The following is a 16,319-nucleotide window of genomic DNA, read 5'->3' on the forward strand; positions in this document are numbered from 1 at the left end:
GGTTATCTCCAGTGACCCCCAGGATAGTTGGATTAATATGTAAGTCTCATGCTTTGAAAATGCGCAAGACAAATACACTGGAGATGGGCATCATAGAAGATCATAGCCAGGTAGACTATGACAAGTGAGGAGATGCCAAAGTGTCTAGCTGAAGCTGCCAACTTGCCCATACTGAGGGAATGAAGAGGGTTTTTATTTAGGCCATGTCTACACTTAAAATGCTACTGTGGCACGCCTGCAGTGGTGCAGCTGCAGCAGCGTTTCAGTGCAAACACTCACTATAGTGACAGGAGAGTTCTCCCTTCACTGTAGTTAATTCACTTCCCTGAGAGGCAGTAGTTAGGTCCACGGAAGACTTTTTCTGGACACAGTGCTGTCTATACTGGGTTAGGTCAGCTTAACTATGTCTCTCAGAGGTGTGGATTTTTCCCACCCCGGAGAGATGTTGCTATGCCGATGTAAGTTTCCAGTGTAGACCTGCCTTAGGGCTTTTCTTTTTTAAAAGCTGATAAATGTTAGCAGTTGAGAAAATGAAGGATGAATAGAGTGGACATATTCTGTGCAAATGTCCCTGAAGCAGTTACACCAAAATCACCTCAGTCCTGACCTGCAGCATGTCCTGCTGTTCTACTGCTGGGTTCTCTTACAGCCCCACCACTGCCCATTAATCCCGACCTGCAGCTTACTGCTACTCCAAAACTGCCAGCTGTGCCAGTCTGTGTTGGCTTTGCAATATGGACAGAGGGGCACAAGGGAGTAAATTGAAACTACTGAACTTGTTAGGCCTCAGGTGAAATAAGATGAACTCAGGTGCTTAGAGGTGAAAATCTAAATGTCTCCCTTTTTAACCACTGCCTCATTGTTTGTGGTTTTGTTCTCTTTGTTTGCAGGGTGTCAGACAAGCTGAAGCAAGCCCCACAATCTCTGATGGAGATCAACAGCACAGACCCTGGCCTACTGCTGTCAGAAAATGGGTCCCTCTTGTCCCTCAGCGAGCTGGATTCTGCCTTCTCTCAGCTCAAGAGCCGGCTTCAGAATGTCACCCTGCAGCTGGGAGGGACCAGGGAGCCTGCTGTGGCACAGAGACCCCGGAGACATGTGCTCCTGATGGCCACCACCCGCACAGGTTCCTCCTTTGTGGGAGAGTTCTTCAACCAACAGGGCAACATTTTCTATCTCTTTGAGCCATTGTGGCACATCGAGAGGACAGTGTCATTCGAGCCAGGCGGAGCAAACGCAGTGGGATCGGCCCTCGTCTACCGAGATGTCTTGAAGCAGCTGTTACTCTGTGACCTCTACATCCTGGAGAACTTCATCACCCCGTTCCCTGAGGAGCACCTGACCCCGTATATGTTCCGGCGGGGCTCAAGCCGCTCCCTGTGCGAGGACCCTGTTTGCACCCCTTTTGTCAAGAAGGTCTTTGAGAAGTACCACTGCAAGAACCGCCGCTGTGGCCCCCTCAACATTACCCTCGCTGCAGAAGCCTGCCTGCACAAGAATCACATGGCACTCAAGACAGTGCGAATTCGGCAGCTGGAGTTCTTACGACCCCTGGTTGAAGACCCCCGCCTAGACATGAGGATCATCCAGCTGGTGCGGGACCCTCGGGCAGTGCTGGCCTCTCGCATTGTGGCCTTCTCGGGCAAGTATGAAACCTGGAAGAAATGGGCTTCAGAAGGAGCAGCTCCCCTCAACGAGGATGAGGTGCAGAGGCTGCGGGGGAACTGCGAGAGCATCCGCCTCTCGGCTGAACTTGGCCTGAAACAGCCAGCCTGGCTGCGGGGCCGCTACATGCTGATCCGCTATGAGGATATTGCCAGGTCACCCCTCCAAAATGCCAAGGAGATGTACAGGTTTGCTGGCATCAGCCTCACCCCACAGGTGGAGGAATGGATCCAGAAGAACACCCAGGCACCTCAGGACAGCAATGGCATCTACTCCACCCAGAAGAACTCTTCGGAGCAGTTCGAGAAGTGGCGCTTCAGCATCCCCTTCAAGTTGGCCCAGGTGGTGCAGAGCGTCTGTGGCCCAGCCATGAATCTGTTTGGCTACAAACTGGCCAGCGACCAAGAGACCCTCACAAACAGATCCATCAGTTTGCTAGAGGAAAGGAGGGCCTTCTGGATCACGTAAGAGCTCTCATCGCTGGGTTTCTGTACGGAAACATACGGTTAGACTGAAAAAAGAAAAACCTGAGCACAAGAACAGCTGGGGAAGCAGGAAAGGGGCAAGTGGAAAGGGGCCACTGTCCCCTGCTGACACGCATCACACCCTCGTTTATAAGGCTTGTGTTTGCCATGCACTCCTCATCCTAGCGAGGTGCTTTCTGAATCTCCAGTGGACAGCAGGGGGAATGCAGTAACAGCCAGGAGCTCTGGCTCGTCTAGATGGATTATAATGTGGCCACCCTTTGAAACTAAATGGAGCTCAGAAGCTGGCAGTTGGGAGAACCAAAGCAGTAGGTACTAGCTTCCATACCTCACCTCTTAGCTTTCTTCTCTGCACAAGCACCACCCTTCTTTCAAAGGACATTCTGCACTAAACCTCCAAAGAGAGAATTGTATGTTTTAAAAATCTTTGTACACTTTAAAATCCCTCATCTCGCCGAGCATGAGCGAGGAGGTGAGAGGAGCCAAGGGTTGCACTGATATCGCCTTGGGCAAACTTAAAGACCTCGCTAAGCTGTATTTGGTTGGGTTGACGGAACTGTCAGAAAGGGACTTGGTTGGAGTTTGTTGCCAAGAAACCTCTTAGTAAATCCCTAGTGAGAGGATCTGGGAGACTCTCTCCTCCCATCCTGACTGCTGCTGCCTTATGCTGACAGACACTCATGTCGGACACTTTGTGCATGTCTGTGGACCTTTAAATATACCAACAGCCTGTTAAACCTTGAGAGATGTGACTGAGTCCTACAAGGGTGAGCACACTCCCTCAGACCATGCTCTCAGAAGAGCAAAATGCCAGGACATCAGGAAAACATGTAGCAGAGCCAGCAAACAGCCACACCATGATCTCTGGAACTGGTGCAGCATTTTCCACCTTAGCTGCTTGTTATCAAGTGCACCAAAGCCAGCAGCTAAGAGGTGGCCTGGAGACAATGAAAACACTATTTAAGAGAGAGAGAGAGAGAGACTTAGAAAGAGAAAGAGAAAGCAATGCTCTCTATCCCTGGGGATTCAACTGGTCTCCTTCCAAGGTGCCATCAGTTGTTTTGTCTTCCACCACCGTGGAGGCTGGATTCCTCAGTGATCATTTGCTGGTCTAGAGGTCGATACTGAAAGCTTTCTTGGCTGGTGGTGGCAGGGTGTTTCTGTAATAGTATTTATATTTTGTCCTTGCTATTGTTTGTATATCTTTGGAAGTGCTGGTTGGAGGCTGCCAGCAATTCTCCTGCCCAAAGCAAAGGGGAGTAGTTTGTACCAGTTAGCTTTTTGTGGCAGGAGAGGGGGGAGGAGAGAGACTGGGATGCAGGCAAGTGGGAACTCGTCCAAAATTAGGCAATAGGAATAGTTTCCATAACAGAAAGAGATGGTCTCAGATTGCAACAGACAAATTCCTAGCCTGTGCTGACCCTTGTCCAATCCACAGTTAAGTTAGGTTTTTGCTTCCTGGAGTTTGATCTCTTCGTGGGGCAACCCAGAGACTACTCCAGAAGAGGTCTTCAGACTCCTTTTCAGCCTCATCATTATTCTGAGATACCCACTGAGTCCCCTTCACCCTTAAATACATCCTCAGGGAAGAAACATGGAACAAGAGCTGAGCTGGGAGTGTTTTTTGTTTTGTTTTGTTTTGTTTTTTTAGTAATTTTTGAAGGGGCAGCATCAGGTTTTTGTTTTAAATCAAATTTAAAGGGATACTGTCAACACAGCAAACTTCTTTCTGAAACTTATCTTTACTTCCTGTTGTCACAGATTATTCAAATGTAGAGAGATCGCAAGAGACATTTCTCTGTTTTTCAGTGTGTTTACTTTGTGCATTTATCAGTACTTTAGGCAGTCAGTTTCATCCGTGGTTGGATTCACTTCCTAATCTCATGCACTAGCATGAGAGAATATCAGAATTCTCATGCACAAGGGTGGGGGCGGGCACAGCTGGGCAGGGGAGCAGTCCCCCTGATCGCCTATGGATCCATGGACATGGCCTGGGAGCACTGGTAAACTGGAGCTGGACAGCAGGTAGACGGAGTAAGCTGTTGCTGACATGGGTGATCAGCATAGGGGAGACGCTAATGCAGGAGTGAGATCCAGGCACATGCTGTTTATGGCCATTGTTGTGCTGGAGCACACCCCTGTTGGAGCAACGGAAAGAGAAACACAAAAATAAATGCAGGATAATGGCTGAAATTCTCAGCCCTCAGTGTACCGTAACATAGTGTATGCCCCCAACCTACACCCATGTAAAAATTGACAGTGTCTCTATCACAGGGCGAGCTAGGTGGCACCTCCTCCTGCTCGCTCTGGGGAACAGCTCTGTCCAACTCCCACGTCCCCTTCCGCTGCTCACTGCATGCTCTGCTGTCTCTGACTCTCTGTGACTCAAGGGGCTCTGTTTTTGTGGTTTGGCCCTCCGGCGAGATCACTATAGTCCTCCCCTTTCAGGGCAACAAAATAAATTTCCAAACCAGCTGTCCAGAGCTCCTCTCCAGGGCTTCTGTGCCACTTCTCAGGGGTTGGTAGGAGAACCCAGGCCTGCACTGTCCACTGGGTTCCAGCCCAGAAACCCTGTAACAAGCAGCCACGGTCTGCATGGTCCTACCCCTTGCTGTTTTCCCTGGGCTTCTTCCCACCTAGCTCTCTCAGGCTTCCTTTCCCCACAACTCCTCTGGGGTTGACCCTTGTTCTAGGGTTAGAATCCTGGTGCTTATTCTCCCTCTTGGGTTTTCATCTCCCCTCCTCTGTGCTCCCAGAGAGCAACCTCAGAGTCTCCCTGCAGTCCCCTTCTCCAGCAAACTTTCTGGCTTTATAATCCAGCCTGCTCCAGCCCAGCTGAGTCTCTTGTTCAGTTAAGCCTGGCTTTCCCTCCAGGTACAGCCAGGTACCCTAACTGGTCCCTCAGGCCCACATTAACCCTTTCAGGGCCTGTGTGGAGTACACACCCCATCACAGTTCTCTTTTTAAAAAAGAGCAACAATCCACACCTCCCTCCCAGGGTTACTAACAACACCTTATATTGTTAAACTGAAATAGTTTTTTAAAGATATGAATTTATTTTACTCCAGTTATGCAGTTTGTCCAAACTGAAATGCAGAAAGTAACCAATGAAAACAGATCAGGCAGCAGGAGTGCTGGAACAATTTTTATAGTGGGGCTGCTGAAAGCCATTGAACCAAACTGTAAATGATGGAAACCTCTTCAAGCCAGTGAGTGCAGCAGCACCCCCAGTTCCCGCACTTATGCCGGGCAGTTTCACTTTTCAGCTCCCTTGTACTAGCACAATTCTTTCTGCAGTGTTTGGGTTGCAGATATTGCAAAGAGAATGTTGATACAAAAAGGTGGAAACTGTTTCCAATTGAGCTTAAAAATAATCATGAAAAAATTGACTAATAGCAGGTTTTGTAAAAAACAAAAAACAAAAAAAAACATTTATTTTTCTATCCCTAAATTTTGGGCCTAAACTATCTTTACAGTTTTTCAAGGAATTACTTATATCTAAATCAGTGGTCCCCAACCTTTTCGTCTTGCGGGCGCCAGACGAAGGACCGTGGCGGCAGTTGAACATCCACCAAAATGCTGCCAAATTTCGGCGGCATTTCGGTGTCGCCGCCGCTTGATGACGTCGCTTGTCGGTGGCAAGCGGCGTCATCGAGAGGCATCGCCGCCAAAATGCCACCAATTTCAGCGGATGCTTGACTGTCAGCCAGGACGTGGGCGCATTTAGATGCCTCCGCGGGCGCCATGGCGCCCACGGGCACCGCGTTGGGGACCCCTAGTATAAATGAAGCTTAGAGAAGTGAAAAGAAATTAACAAATATGTGCTTCAAAGGGGGCTTTTCTATGTATGCCCTTGCAACTCACGTGTGGAGTTGTTTGTGAACCTCAAGCTCTGCACCCACTGAAGAGCACATTTTAAATTACTACCTATAGGTGTATAAACCATAAAGGGCAAATATACAACAGTTTCCTCCTTCAAGCTCACAGACCCTCTGGTGCAAACAATCATTTTTGACCTCTCTTTCTTTAATATTCACATTCTGTCCTCTAACTGCCTCATCCTATATTATAATTTGTTTACCTTTGGAAAGGTAGCAGACTTAGGCCTCAGTTCAGGAAAGCACTTAAGCATGGCATAACTTTAAGCACACCTTAATGTTAAGCATAGGCATAAAAGCTGTCCTGATCAGAGGTGCTTTCCAGAATAAGGGCCTTAATGCATACTGGAGCATTTCTTCAATATACTCAAGACAACAAGAGCTATAGGTACAGCACGAGGGGCCCTATTTCCAATTGCCTTCTACCTTGTGTCATCATTTGCATCAGTATAAAGTGGCTGTAAATGGTCCCCAAAACAAAACGGAAATGGTTTACACGATATGACCACCCAGTGGACCTGAGCCAAGGCCCATTTAAATCAATGGAAAGACTCCCACTGACTTTGACAGGTTTTGGATCAGCACCAAGGTGCAGGGTAACCATGAATCAGATCCATACTGCTCCTTAATCAAACTTACTTTGCCAGCTCCAGCAGGGAGCCCCCAGTGGAAACAATTCTGGTGCAGTCAGTAGGGGAGAGTGTGTTTACCTGGAGCTCCAACCAGCACTTTGGTTCTGAGAAGTGAGGCGTTATTATTGCTATTGTTTGTTTTGTTTGTGCTTTTCAAAAGTTTATTTTTATTTTTTGTCTACAAGGGCTGCAGTCCGGCAGGAAAGAGACTGCCACTTCCTGCAACATGTGGAACCGTTCAGAGAATGGAGGGTTTAATATTGTAAACTGCAAGGGGAATGTATTTATTTATTATATGAAAAAGAGGGGAAATATTTTATTAGCAGGGAGTCTGAGCTACACCCAAAACCAGGCAGACAATAAATATCCCAAGAAATGGAAAAAAGGTAAACAATTAAACTCAGAGCAGCACAGTTATGATTTCAAACAAAATGCTGTTGTTTTGAGAAGTCTGTTTTTCTTAACACCCAGAAACAAACAAAAATCACACTTCTGTCTCGAAACTGCTAACTGCTGTTGTTACAAGTAACACCTCCACACTCTATAACTGAACCAGATTAGGTTCACTGTTCCCTGTTATTGGGAGAGTCAGGGGGCTTTGCACAGCAATAGGAAGGAGGAAAATGTCTTTTTTATTTTTTAAGGAAAGCATGGGTGAAAAAAACCTCAAAAATTGGCGAACTCGGGCTGTGTAGGACATGGAACTCTTTGTAGCACTTTTTAAATGACAGCCTTTCAAATGGCCCATTTCACAAGCTGCGAGCTTGTTGACACTGCGTTATGGTGGTAAAAGTTATCTTGCTCAGAGGTGTGAATAAGCCACCCCTTGCACAACGTAACTTATACTGACCTAAGCGCCAGTGTGGACGGCACTATGTTGACATAGCTACCATCCTTTGTAGAGGGGGTTTTATTGTGCTGACGAGAGAGCATCTTCACCAGACATGCTACAGTGGCGCAGCTGTAGCGTTCTCGTGTAGCCTAGCCCTGAGACACAATAAATCCCAGACAGGACAAAGGCTTTGGATATATTTTTATGGCCTGGGAAAACACAGAAATGCACAGGAAGTGAAAGGGTACATGCCGCAGTGGCATAAAAGAATGGCTGTTGTCTCTGGGGAGCCCATCTGGAATCAGACTTGTGCATAATGAGAAGTAAATATGGGGGTTTCAGGTTTCTCCCCCCCCCCTCAGGTGGGAGCTGATACCAGGTTCTCTCATCCCAAGAGATGGAGAGAAAAATTGCAATAGTCAGAGCTGAGGTTATTTGGTAGATGAACGTGAGATATGTGATTAGACATGGAAGGCCAAATCCTGCCATGATTTACACCTATTGCAATCACATATGACTTCAGTGGGTCTTAAATCAGGCTAGGATTTGGCCTAGAGACTGGAATTCTGTCTCATTGCTGGAGCAGTCCCTCAGGGCAGGGCTGAATTCATTAGCAGCTCATGGGAACCACGCTGGATGGCTACCTTCTCTGTACATAGCCCTGGGATAGACAGAGGGAGTCAGTTCTCTGCTCAGCCAGTCACTTGACCTTCCCAAGCACAAGAGAGTCATTCACCAGTTATTTGTTTATTTAAAGGTTTTTTCTCTCTCCCTGAACAGATCTTCAGGCTGCGGGAGAGAGACAGTCTCTGACCTTGGCACATAAAAGGACTATTCCTCTGTGTTCCAGTTATTAGACATGGAAAGGCAAATTTCTAACATCACATTCTTTCTCTGGTGTGTTCGATAGAGCTACACATTCTCTCTCCCTTCTCTGTCCTATAGGACAGGGACCAGGCTCAGGTGCTAGAAGAAAGCTGTGCATGCAGTCAGCCTGTCGTGCTCTCCTGAACCCCAACTCCCTTGCGGTACTGCAGCATAGCAACCTCCAGCTATCAGGCTAGTTCGTGGGGGGAGGGCCTTTCACTCACTAACATTTCAGGTGGGGAGAAGTGTGAAGAAAGAGAAGGAGCTGGCAGCAGGGTCTGAATGGAGCCTTTGACTTGCAGCTATGCTGCGTTTCACCCCAGCAGGGCAGAGAGAGGAAGGCTCACAACTGCCATCTGTGCTCCTAAGGCTGTAAAATGGAGAGCTGCTTTATTACTTCAGCTGTTTTCTTCCTTCCCTTCTTCCTCCTCTCATCCATCTTTGCTTGTCAGCTCAAAGGGAGGACTCTCAGGTGCCTGGCCCTCTTCAGTGGCTGACATCACACAGCCCAGAAGTTTAAAATCAGAACACCTGCCTCCAGGAAAGCAGATGTAACTTCAGCTGCAGGGGCTCTCCGCATTGTTGGGGGAAATCCAAGGGGACAGGAGGCAAGGGAGGGTCGGCCCCGGCATCAGGCAAGCTTCAAAGGGAAATGCACTGGGATGGGGTCCCTTGGGCAGCTGGAAGTGTGCACCTAAGGGAGTCCAGCATCCCTCGTTTATTTATCTGGATGGGGAGAACTCTGTGCTGCCACCTAGGAGTTTTTACAAAACTAAATTAACAGCTAAACCAATGTCCAGATATTTTCTTACTGGCCCTGTGTTAAGAGTTTAGCTTAAAGGCCTGCCTGGCTCCATAGCAGTGATGTTACACAGGGTTTTTTACACTCCTGGAGCCACTGTGGTCTGCCAGCCCCAGGAAGCGCTGACAGACACATCCTCTGAGGAGAGTACTCAGTACTCTAGTTTGAATCTTCCATGCACAGAAATGAATGTGAACCTTGTAACCAGTTAGAAGATGGTTGACTTGACTTATTTAATTAAAAACACAATGGAGCAGAATCCAAAAAGGCATCTCCTGTCTCTCTGGCATTTATTCACTTGTTATTTTTGGCAGCAGGGGAAGTGTAGACGTTAGCAGCAGCAGATGCAGCAGCTGGTAAGAGTCTCTGTGTAACATGCTCCCCCGGGGCAGTGACTTGTTCTCCTTATCCGTGTAGCAGCAGCAACGGCGCTCAGAGTCAACACATTGGAAGACGCTCAGGAAAATAAGATCTGGGGATGAAAAAGGAAACCGCTGTGCTGACAAGAATTTAAACAAGAGCCTAGTTGCCCTCTCCTACCCCAGTGGTACTGAACACTCAACTCCCATTCACTCTAATGGAAGTTGCAGGTGCTCATTTCCAATCAGGAAAGCTGTGCAGCAGCTGTTTAGCAAACCTTGGTAGCAGAGCAGTGTGCACAAGGGCTGGTGCTATCTCCAATACCACAGAGAGGGCGAGAAAAGTTGGTTTCAAATCCATCAGAAATATAGAGAGGAATGTTACCACCCATCAAAGGGAAAAGAAAAGGCTAAAATGAATGTGGGAAATATCATCTTCAGGAACCTAAGAGGACTTAACAAACCAGAGAGAATCATTGGGCTCCACCCTGTTTCTTTTCCTCACCCATAATCAGGCATCCATGGTGGGACTCACTGCAGCTCAGAGGCAGTGAGATGAAGGCAGCCCGGGTTATTCTGGGTAAATGATGGGATGGCGACAGCCACTGGTTCAGTCTCACTTTTCTCAGGGTCTTTCATAGCTATGGCCAGCCCTGGAGCTGGTGTAGGAAGATGCTGCAGTGAAGTGTTGGAACCTACCCATCCCTAGCAAGCATCTAGCTGGAGGAACACCATTAACTCTGGATTTTTAATGAGGCTGTTTCTATCTCTCAGCTCCAAAACGTCCTGTCCAAGTATCCAGTCATTTGTGAAATATCTATGTTCTGGGCTGTCGCTGCCTCGATTTCAGGTACAAGTGTTTTACTGCCAAAATTGTGCAGGCCAGAGTCTGAGGCTTTGTCCTGCCAGACTCCAGGGTGTAAAGAAAAGAGGCTTCTTTGGGTCATGGGGCCTTAGCTTTAGGCATCTTTCAGGTGCAAATCTTGTCACGCTGCCTGGAGTGGCTCACGAGCAGGAGTGCCGACCTCAGGGCTGACAGGTAAAACCAGGGCAGACACCCCAAGCTAGCGGTATGTTCTGTAATTGAATTTCACCAGCCCAGGAACAAATGTGAACTCCTGGATCACTGTAACGGTCTTACCTCAGAGTTAGAGAGTCCCTTTATGCTCTCCAGGCTACCTTGCCACCCAGGCAAGATGGACTAACTGATAAATGGTCACTTACACCAAGAATCACAAAATATTCAGGTTTCTCCCAGTTCCAAGAGACCAGTCGCTTGCCCCAGATCAACTTGTATCTTAGTTCTCACACCAAAGACAATGCCTGTAGCCAACCCTCTAATAAGTTAATTAAAGGTTTATTAACTAGGGAAAAGAAATGAGACAGTTATTTACAGGTTAAAGCAAGCAAGCATATACACACAAATGCATTACCATCTATGGCTCCTAAAGATGACAGATGTAGTAATCTGTCAATTCAAAATGTCTTTCAGGGTGGACCCAGGGGTAACCCCTGGGGATCTCTGCCTTAATTTAGCGCATCTCTGGCCCTGTGAAAGTTCAAACAGCAAAGAAAGGAAAACATTTCTTGTGACTCTGTTTTATCTTTTACATTTAGCCTTCCAGTCTATGGGCTGGGGCGCACTACACAGTCAGGCCAACCTAAGAGCGGAGGGAGCCATGAAATTGACAAGAAATCTGGTTAGCAAGAGCCCAGCTGCCCCCAGCTCCCCTGGAGAGCCAGGGCGAGAATGGCCCTTGATCCTGGCTGGGAGCAGGGGTGAGAAGCCTGGGTGGTATTACCGTCCCAGCTGGGAGTGGGTGGGCCGGAGGGTGAGAAGCCAGGGCAACTAGACCCCGCTCCCTGGGGCAAGAAAACCCGGGCGGCTTCCCCCCACTCCCAGCAGGGAACAGGGAGGCGAGAAGCCCTGGGCAGCTTCCTCCCCACTCCCAGTGGAGAATGGGAAGGCGAGAAGCCCTGTGCAGCCTCCCCAGCTCCCAGCGGGAAATAGGGAGTGGGGGGGAGGGCAGTCCACTGGGTGCCTATGTGACAGCTGGTAGGGAACTGCCAGCAGAGCTGAGAGACCAGACTTTCAATTCCCCACACTACCCCTCTTAGATGGATGGAAGCGCTCCTGGTGAGGGCTCGCAGTCAGGGGCGGCTCTTCCTTTTTGGCTGCCCCAAGCAGTCATGCGCGGGAGGCGCCCCGGAGCCGCGGGAGCAGCGGACCTCCCACGGGCATGACTGCAGAGGGACCGCTGGTCCCGCGTGGCTCGGCTGGACCTCCCCCGGCTGCGGACGGTTCGCGGGTCCGGCGGCTCCGCTTGAGCTGCCGCAGTCATGCCTGCGGGAGGTCCACCCGAGCCGCGGGACGAGCGCCCCCTCCGCAGTCATGCCTGCGGCAGGTCCAGTCGTCCCGGGGCTCCGGTGGACCTCCCGCAGGCATGACTGCGGCAGGTCCGCCGGCCCAGCCTGCCACCCCCCCCGGCTGCAGGGGACGGGCCGCTCCTCAGCTCGCAGCGGCAGGATGAGCTGGGGCCCCAGACCCAGCCTTTTGCCGCCCCCTAGATTTCGCCGCCCTAGGCACCAGCTTGTTTTGCTGGTGCCTAGAGCCGCCCCTGCTCGCAGTACTGATCCAGGGAGGGTAATATGGACGTGCATCACCGCAGTAATAACCGCAGTGGCTATAAATCGACCTAATATAAGTCGACTTACGTTTCCAGTGTAGACATAGCTATGAGATGAGCTTCTTTGCATGTAGAATTTCCAAGGTGTGATGGGGCCATTCACCAATCCTTTGTATCCTGATGGCCTGTTTAATCTTGATAGGCCTCCTTAATGGGTGGGGGAGAGGAGGGAAGAGATGATTCATGTGCCTGGGTTCACAAGTTCAGTGCAAACATTTTCAAAGTTATAAAGCAAAACTTAAATTTGTTGTTCTATCACAGATTTACAAGTGAGATTAATGCATGCAGCAACCTACGAGCATTTCATAGAATCTAAACACTAAATACATTCTTACAAAACTAATACCTATGTTGAACAAGACTAACATACAGAGAGCTGGTTTGTTTTCCAACTATGAGTTTGTTAGTTCTTAGCTAACGCCTACGGCCTTGGCAGTTGGTTTACCAAGGTCACAGGCAGATTTCCCAAAATGAATTAGGGCTCAGCAGAAAGGGTAACACGAGCTCTTGCCTCCAGAGTATTTTGGCCTCACCTCACAAATGCAACAGCAAACACAACAGAAATGGACCAGGTTTTTTTTTTTAGAGAAAGGGTGATTTTTTGCCTGGGGAATGGGAAAATTCACACGTTCCTGTCTTTTCATTGCTAACAGCCACTTTACAAACATTGTCAATAAAATTCAGCCACAAGGCGACACCAGTGAAAGTGTTTGTGCCAAACTTTGTGAAACAACAATTGTGAATTTCACACAGATCTATTAATGAGCTTGTATACAAATGCTCGTAAAGGGTATACATTTCAAAATGGCTGGACACAGGCTCCAAATAGTAAACGGGTCCCCTGGAGGTGTAATCTTTTAATAGCTAGTAAAAGACTTGCTAAATGCAGCCCTGCAGTTTATTGAGAGAACAGGCTGGTAGTAAAAGCTCAGCAGGACAAGGTTTACCCAAGTGCTCCTGGCTTGGAGAAGAAAGGAGGAGCAGGTCTCATTCACTGGGACAGGTGGACAAGGGATGGCTGTGTATGACTGCACTCCTTGAAAGAGTTTGTTCAGGTGCATGCAGGCACCACTGGAGAGGGTATGGGGGTCAGCAGGGAGGGGACTTGCGGGCCATATAGCGCTGGGAGGCCACAATAGCAAAGCCAGTGTGGCTGCCTTGCTTTTTAAAAAGAACAGTCAGGCCACATTGAAAGGAGACCAGAACAGTGCCACGAATAAAACCAATACCTCAAACAAGGCCCAGGGAATTCTTCCAAAGCCCGGGCTGGCTCCTGTGCCAAGGCTGACCACCACTCCTTCCTAATAACAGTGAGACCAGCCTTGAGCAGTTCAGCCTCGTGGCCCCCTAATCAAGTCCAGTCTGATCCAAAAGCCCCTCGGAATCCCTTCCACCATTTGTCCCGAAACACAGTATCTAAAAGTAGGAACAGCCACCAGTGGGGCATCTGGCGACAGGCAGCCTGAAAGATGGAGCCGGGGCAGCAGAATGGGGGTTGGGTTTCCACTGGGTTGCCTGCAAAGCCCTCCATACCACAAAGGGACCTCAGAAAGAGAACGAGAAGCCATTGACTCCGAGGGGTTAAGGAAACACATTAACGTCCATTAGTGAGAGAGGCTTTGCTAACTGCCTAATGGAGGGTTAACATAAGAAGCAGCCAAGAGAAGAGGCCGAGGAGGAGCGAGGGGCAAGAATAACACTATTACCAAAAAGTGTGAAAATACATGACTGGGAATCGGGCCTGGGTTTTAACCACTCACATGCTGCTGTTTCCCTCGTGTAAGACAGAGTTCCTGCATTGATCATATTCCCCACTAGCCAGTCTGAATCCCTCCCAGGGAACTCCATGTTATTTTCTGAATGCTGAAATTGTAGATGCTATACACAATGGGGCTGAGATTTTCAGAAATGAACCTGGCCCACATGGAGAGCTGCCAGCAGAGTTTGAAACATTTTTACAAGGGCAATTTTCCAAATAAGCTGAGTGTCCTCAGTCTCTCAGATGCTGGATAGGTCTTGGCTGCAGTCAGGTGACTTTTAGATGATTGTTATAAAAATGCAGGGCTGCCAACTCTTGCCATTTTATAAAGAGTCTCACAAGATGTGGTGTTTTTCTTAAAGCCCCACCTTCTGGATCCATGTGACTGAGTCAGAATCTCAGCTTTCATTGAAAATAAACCCCCAAAGTTCCTAGTAGAGAACTCCTCACAGTTGCAGAACAAAGCTGGAAAACGTGAGCTGAGTGCACACTACAAATTCAAAAACCAGAAGGTAAATAAAAAACACCCAACTTTTTTCAGAGTAGCAGCCGTGTTAGTCTGTATCCGCAAATCTCTTTATTTGAGACTTAACTCCACTAAATATTTGCCAACTCCCCTTACTTTAGTTTATCCAGGCTGAACTACCTCAAGCACAGAGATGATCCTTTCAGGTTACAGCTGAGGAGCATGAGCAGAAAAGTACAAGGATCCTTTCATGCTCCCCTGTGAACCAAGAGGGAGCTTCCTTTTCCAGGGCTGAAAATCCAACATGTTTCAGCAGAACTGAACTCCTCATTTATACAGTGTCATAGGCATGAATGATTACATTCAGTCATCACCCATTTATCTGCCCATCAAAGAGCCCTTTAACATACACACATCACATTAGAGTGACTGTGACTATGAGTGGATATTTTGTTTTGATGCTCTAGGGGTTAGAAAATGCCAGCCCAAACCATGTGATTCAGTAGCACAGATTGCTCAGAGCAGGGGAGACTGTCTGCTCATGGAAAAAAGCATCTTTGACCTCCATAAGATCTACCAGCAGGATGCAAATTTCAGTAGAAACCTGCAAGGAATGACTGGGAGTAACTGGAACTTGCCGTCTCAGCTGCAGGCCAGGAACAGCTGCTGAGGCTTTCTGTGCAGGTCATGGAATACCAACAAGGAGATATTGACTTTGATCCAGCACAGAGTCCCGGGAGTTTTCTGGGTCCCCAGCTATGAAAACACAGCACATTAAAGAGGCATTAAAGTGCATAATAGTGTGCCAGAGCACAAGGCATTTGCTGGTTGGCTGCTGTTCCTACCAGAGCACAAGGTACTGACTGGTTGGCTGCTGTTTTGCCTTCTAAGGCCCAGTCCTGCAGATCTTTACTCACTAAGTCCCCTTGAAATAATTGTGTGAGAAGGTTTTGCAGGATCAGCTCCTTAATGGTTCATTTTGAAAATACACCTAATAACTCTCTTTGTCTAGCATCAAGGCCCCGCCAACATTACGGATTTGAAAATTTAATTCACACTCAGTTATTATTAGGTTCCCATTTCACCTTGGAGAAACTATGAAACAAGGAGCAGAGAGGTGACAGAGAAAACTAAACTCCAATGAAAAAACAGGGTGAAAACCAGATCAGCAAATGGACAGAGTGCAAAACAAATCAAGAGACTGAAAGAAGGAGCAGAGAAGGGGAGGAGAGAACAATGCAATGGAAGAGCTGATCCAATCAGGGTCAGATTTTCTAAAGGGCTCAACCACCAGTGAGACACCCAAATGAAGTCTAGATTTTCATGCTGAGCTCTCTTGGCTATCTGGCCCTGGAAACACCATAGATAGGTTCCCCCACATGTGTCTTCTTTCACGCCAATCAAGAAACTCACGCTTCCCTTTAGCAGAGGTGCTGAACAGCTCCAACTCCCTCTGGGAACTACAGGTGCTGGGAATCTTTGAAAATCAGGCCACTTCCTGTCAGGTGACTAGACATGGATTTAGGAGGCGGTTTTAGGCACCCAGGTTTGAACCTCTTGGCCTTTATTTCTTCAGAGCTCATCGGCTCTTGCTGTTTATTCCACACCTCAGATAATCCCCTTTGTGACTTCATGAGCATTTCCTCAGAAGCTAATTGTGACAAAGGCTTTAGTTAACGAAAGCCACAGGAAAAGTTGAACTTTCAAGAGCAGACTGTCTATTTATACTGATGGATGAAAGAAGAGAAAAATCTAATATGCTCTATATATGAACGCCCTATCCAGATCACTGCCCTTCCTAGGACCCTCTCTTCCATGCTGTCTATAGTAAACTGCTTAATGACGCTGACTTGGCAGGTGGCCAGTTAGTGATTCATTAATATCTTT

General features: G+C 48.1%; 1 protein-coding gene and 1 long non-coding RNA gene across 5 annotated transcripts in view; one reads left to right on the forward strand and one right to left on the reverse strand.

Moving 5' to 3' along the window:
* CHST3 (carbohydrate sulfotransferase 3) overlaps window positions 1–9,432 on the forward strand; it is a 46,150-nt gene extending 36,718 nt beyond the window's left edge. For all 3 annotated transcript variants that reach the window (XM_039480659.1, XM_039480660.1, XM_039480661.1), the window contains exon 3: window positions 891–9,432. In XM_039480659.1, coding sequence (XP_039336593.1) covers window positions 891–2,133 — 1,243 coding nt within the window. In that variant the 3' untranslated portion in view covers window positions 2,134–9,432. The remainder of the gene's footprint in view (window positions 1–890) is intronic.
* A 67-nt stretch (window positions 9,433–9,499) lies between these two features.
* Window positions 9,500–16,036, reverse strand: LOC120368543. Of its 2 annotated transcripts, none has more exons than XR_005582634.1 (4): window positions 15,846–16,036; window positions 12,236–12,354; window positions 9,799–10,884; window positions 9,500–9,633 (listed from the first exon to the last, which is right to left on the reverse strand). It is a non-coding gene; the product is annotated as an uncharacterized LOC120368543 (long non-coding RNA). The 2 variants fall into 2 exon arrangements; XR_005582635.1 differs by having other exon boundaries at window positions 9,799–11,069.
* Window positions 16,037–16,319: the final 283 nt, after the last annotated feature.

This window comes from Mauremys reevesii, linkage group 7 (genome assembly GCF_016161935.1).
Source record: "Mauremys reevesii isolate NIE-2019 linkage group 7, ASM1616193v1, whole genome shotgun sequence".
Classification (NCBI taxonomy): Eukaryota; Metazoa; Chordata; order Testudines; family Geoemydidae; genus Mauremys; species Mauremys reevesii.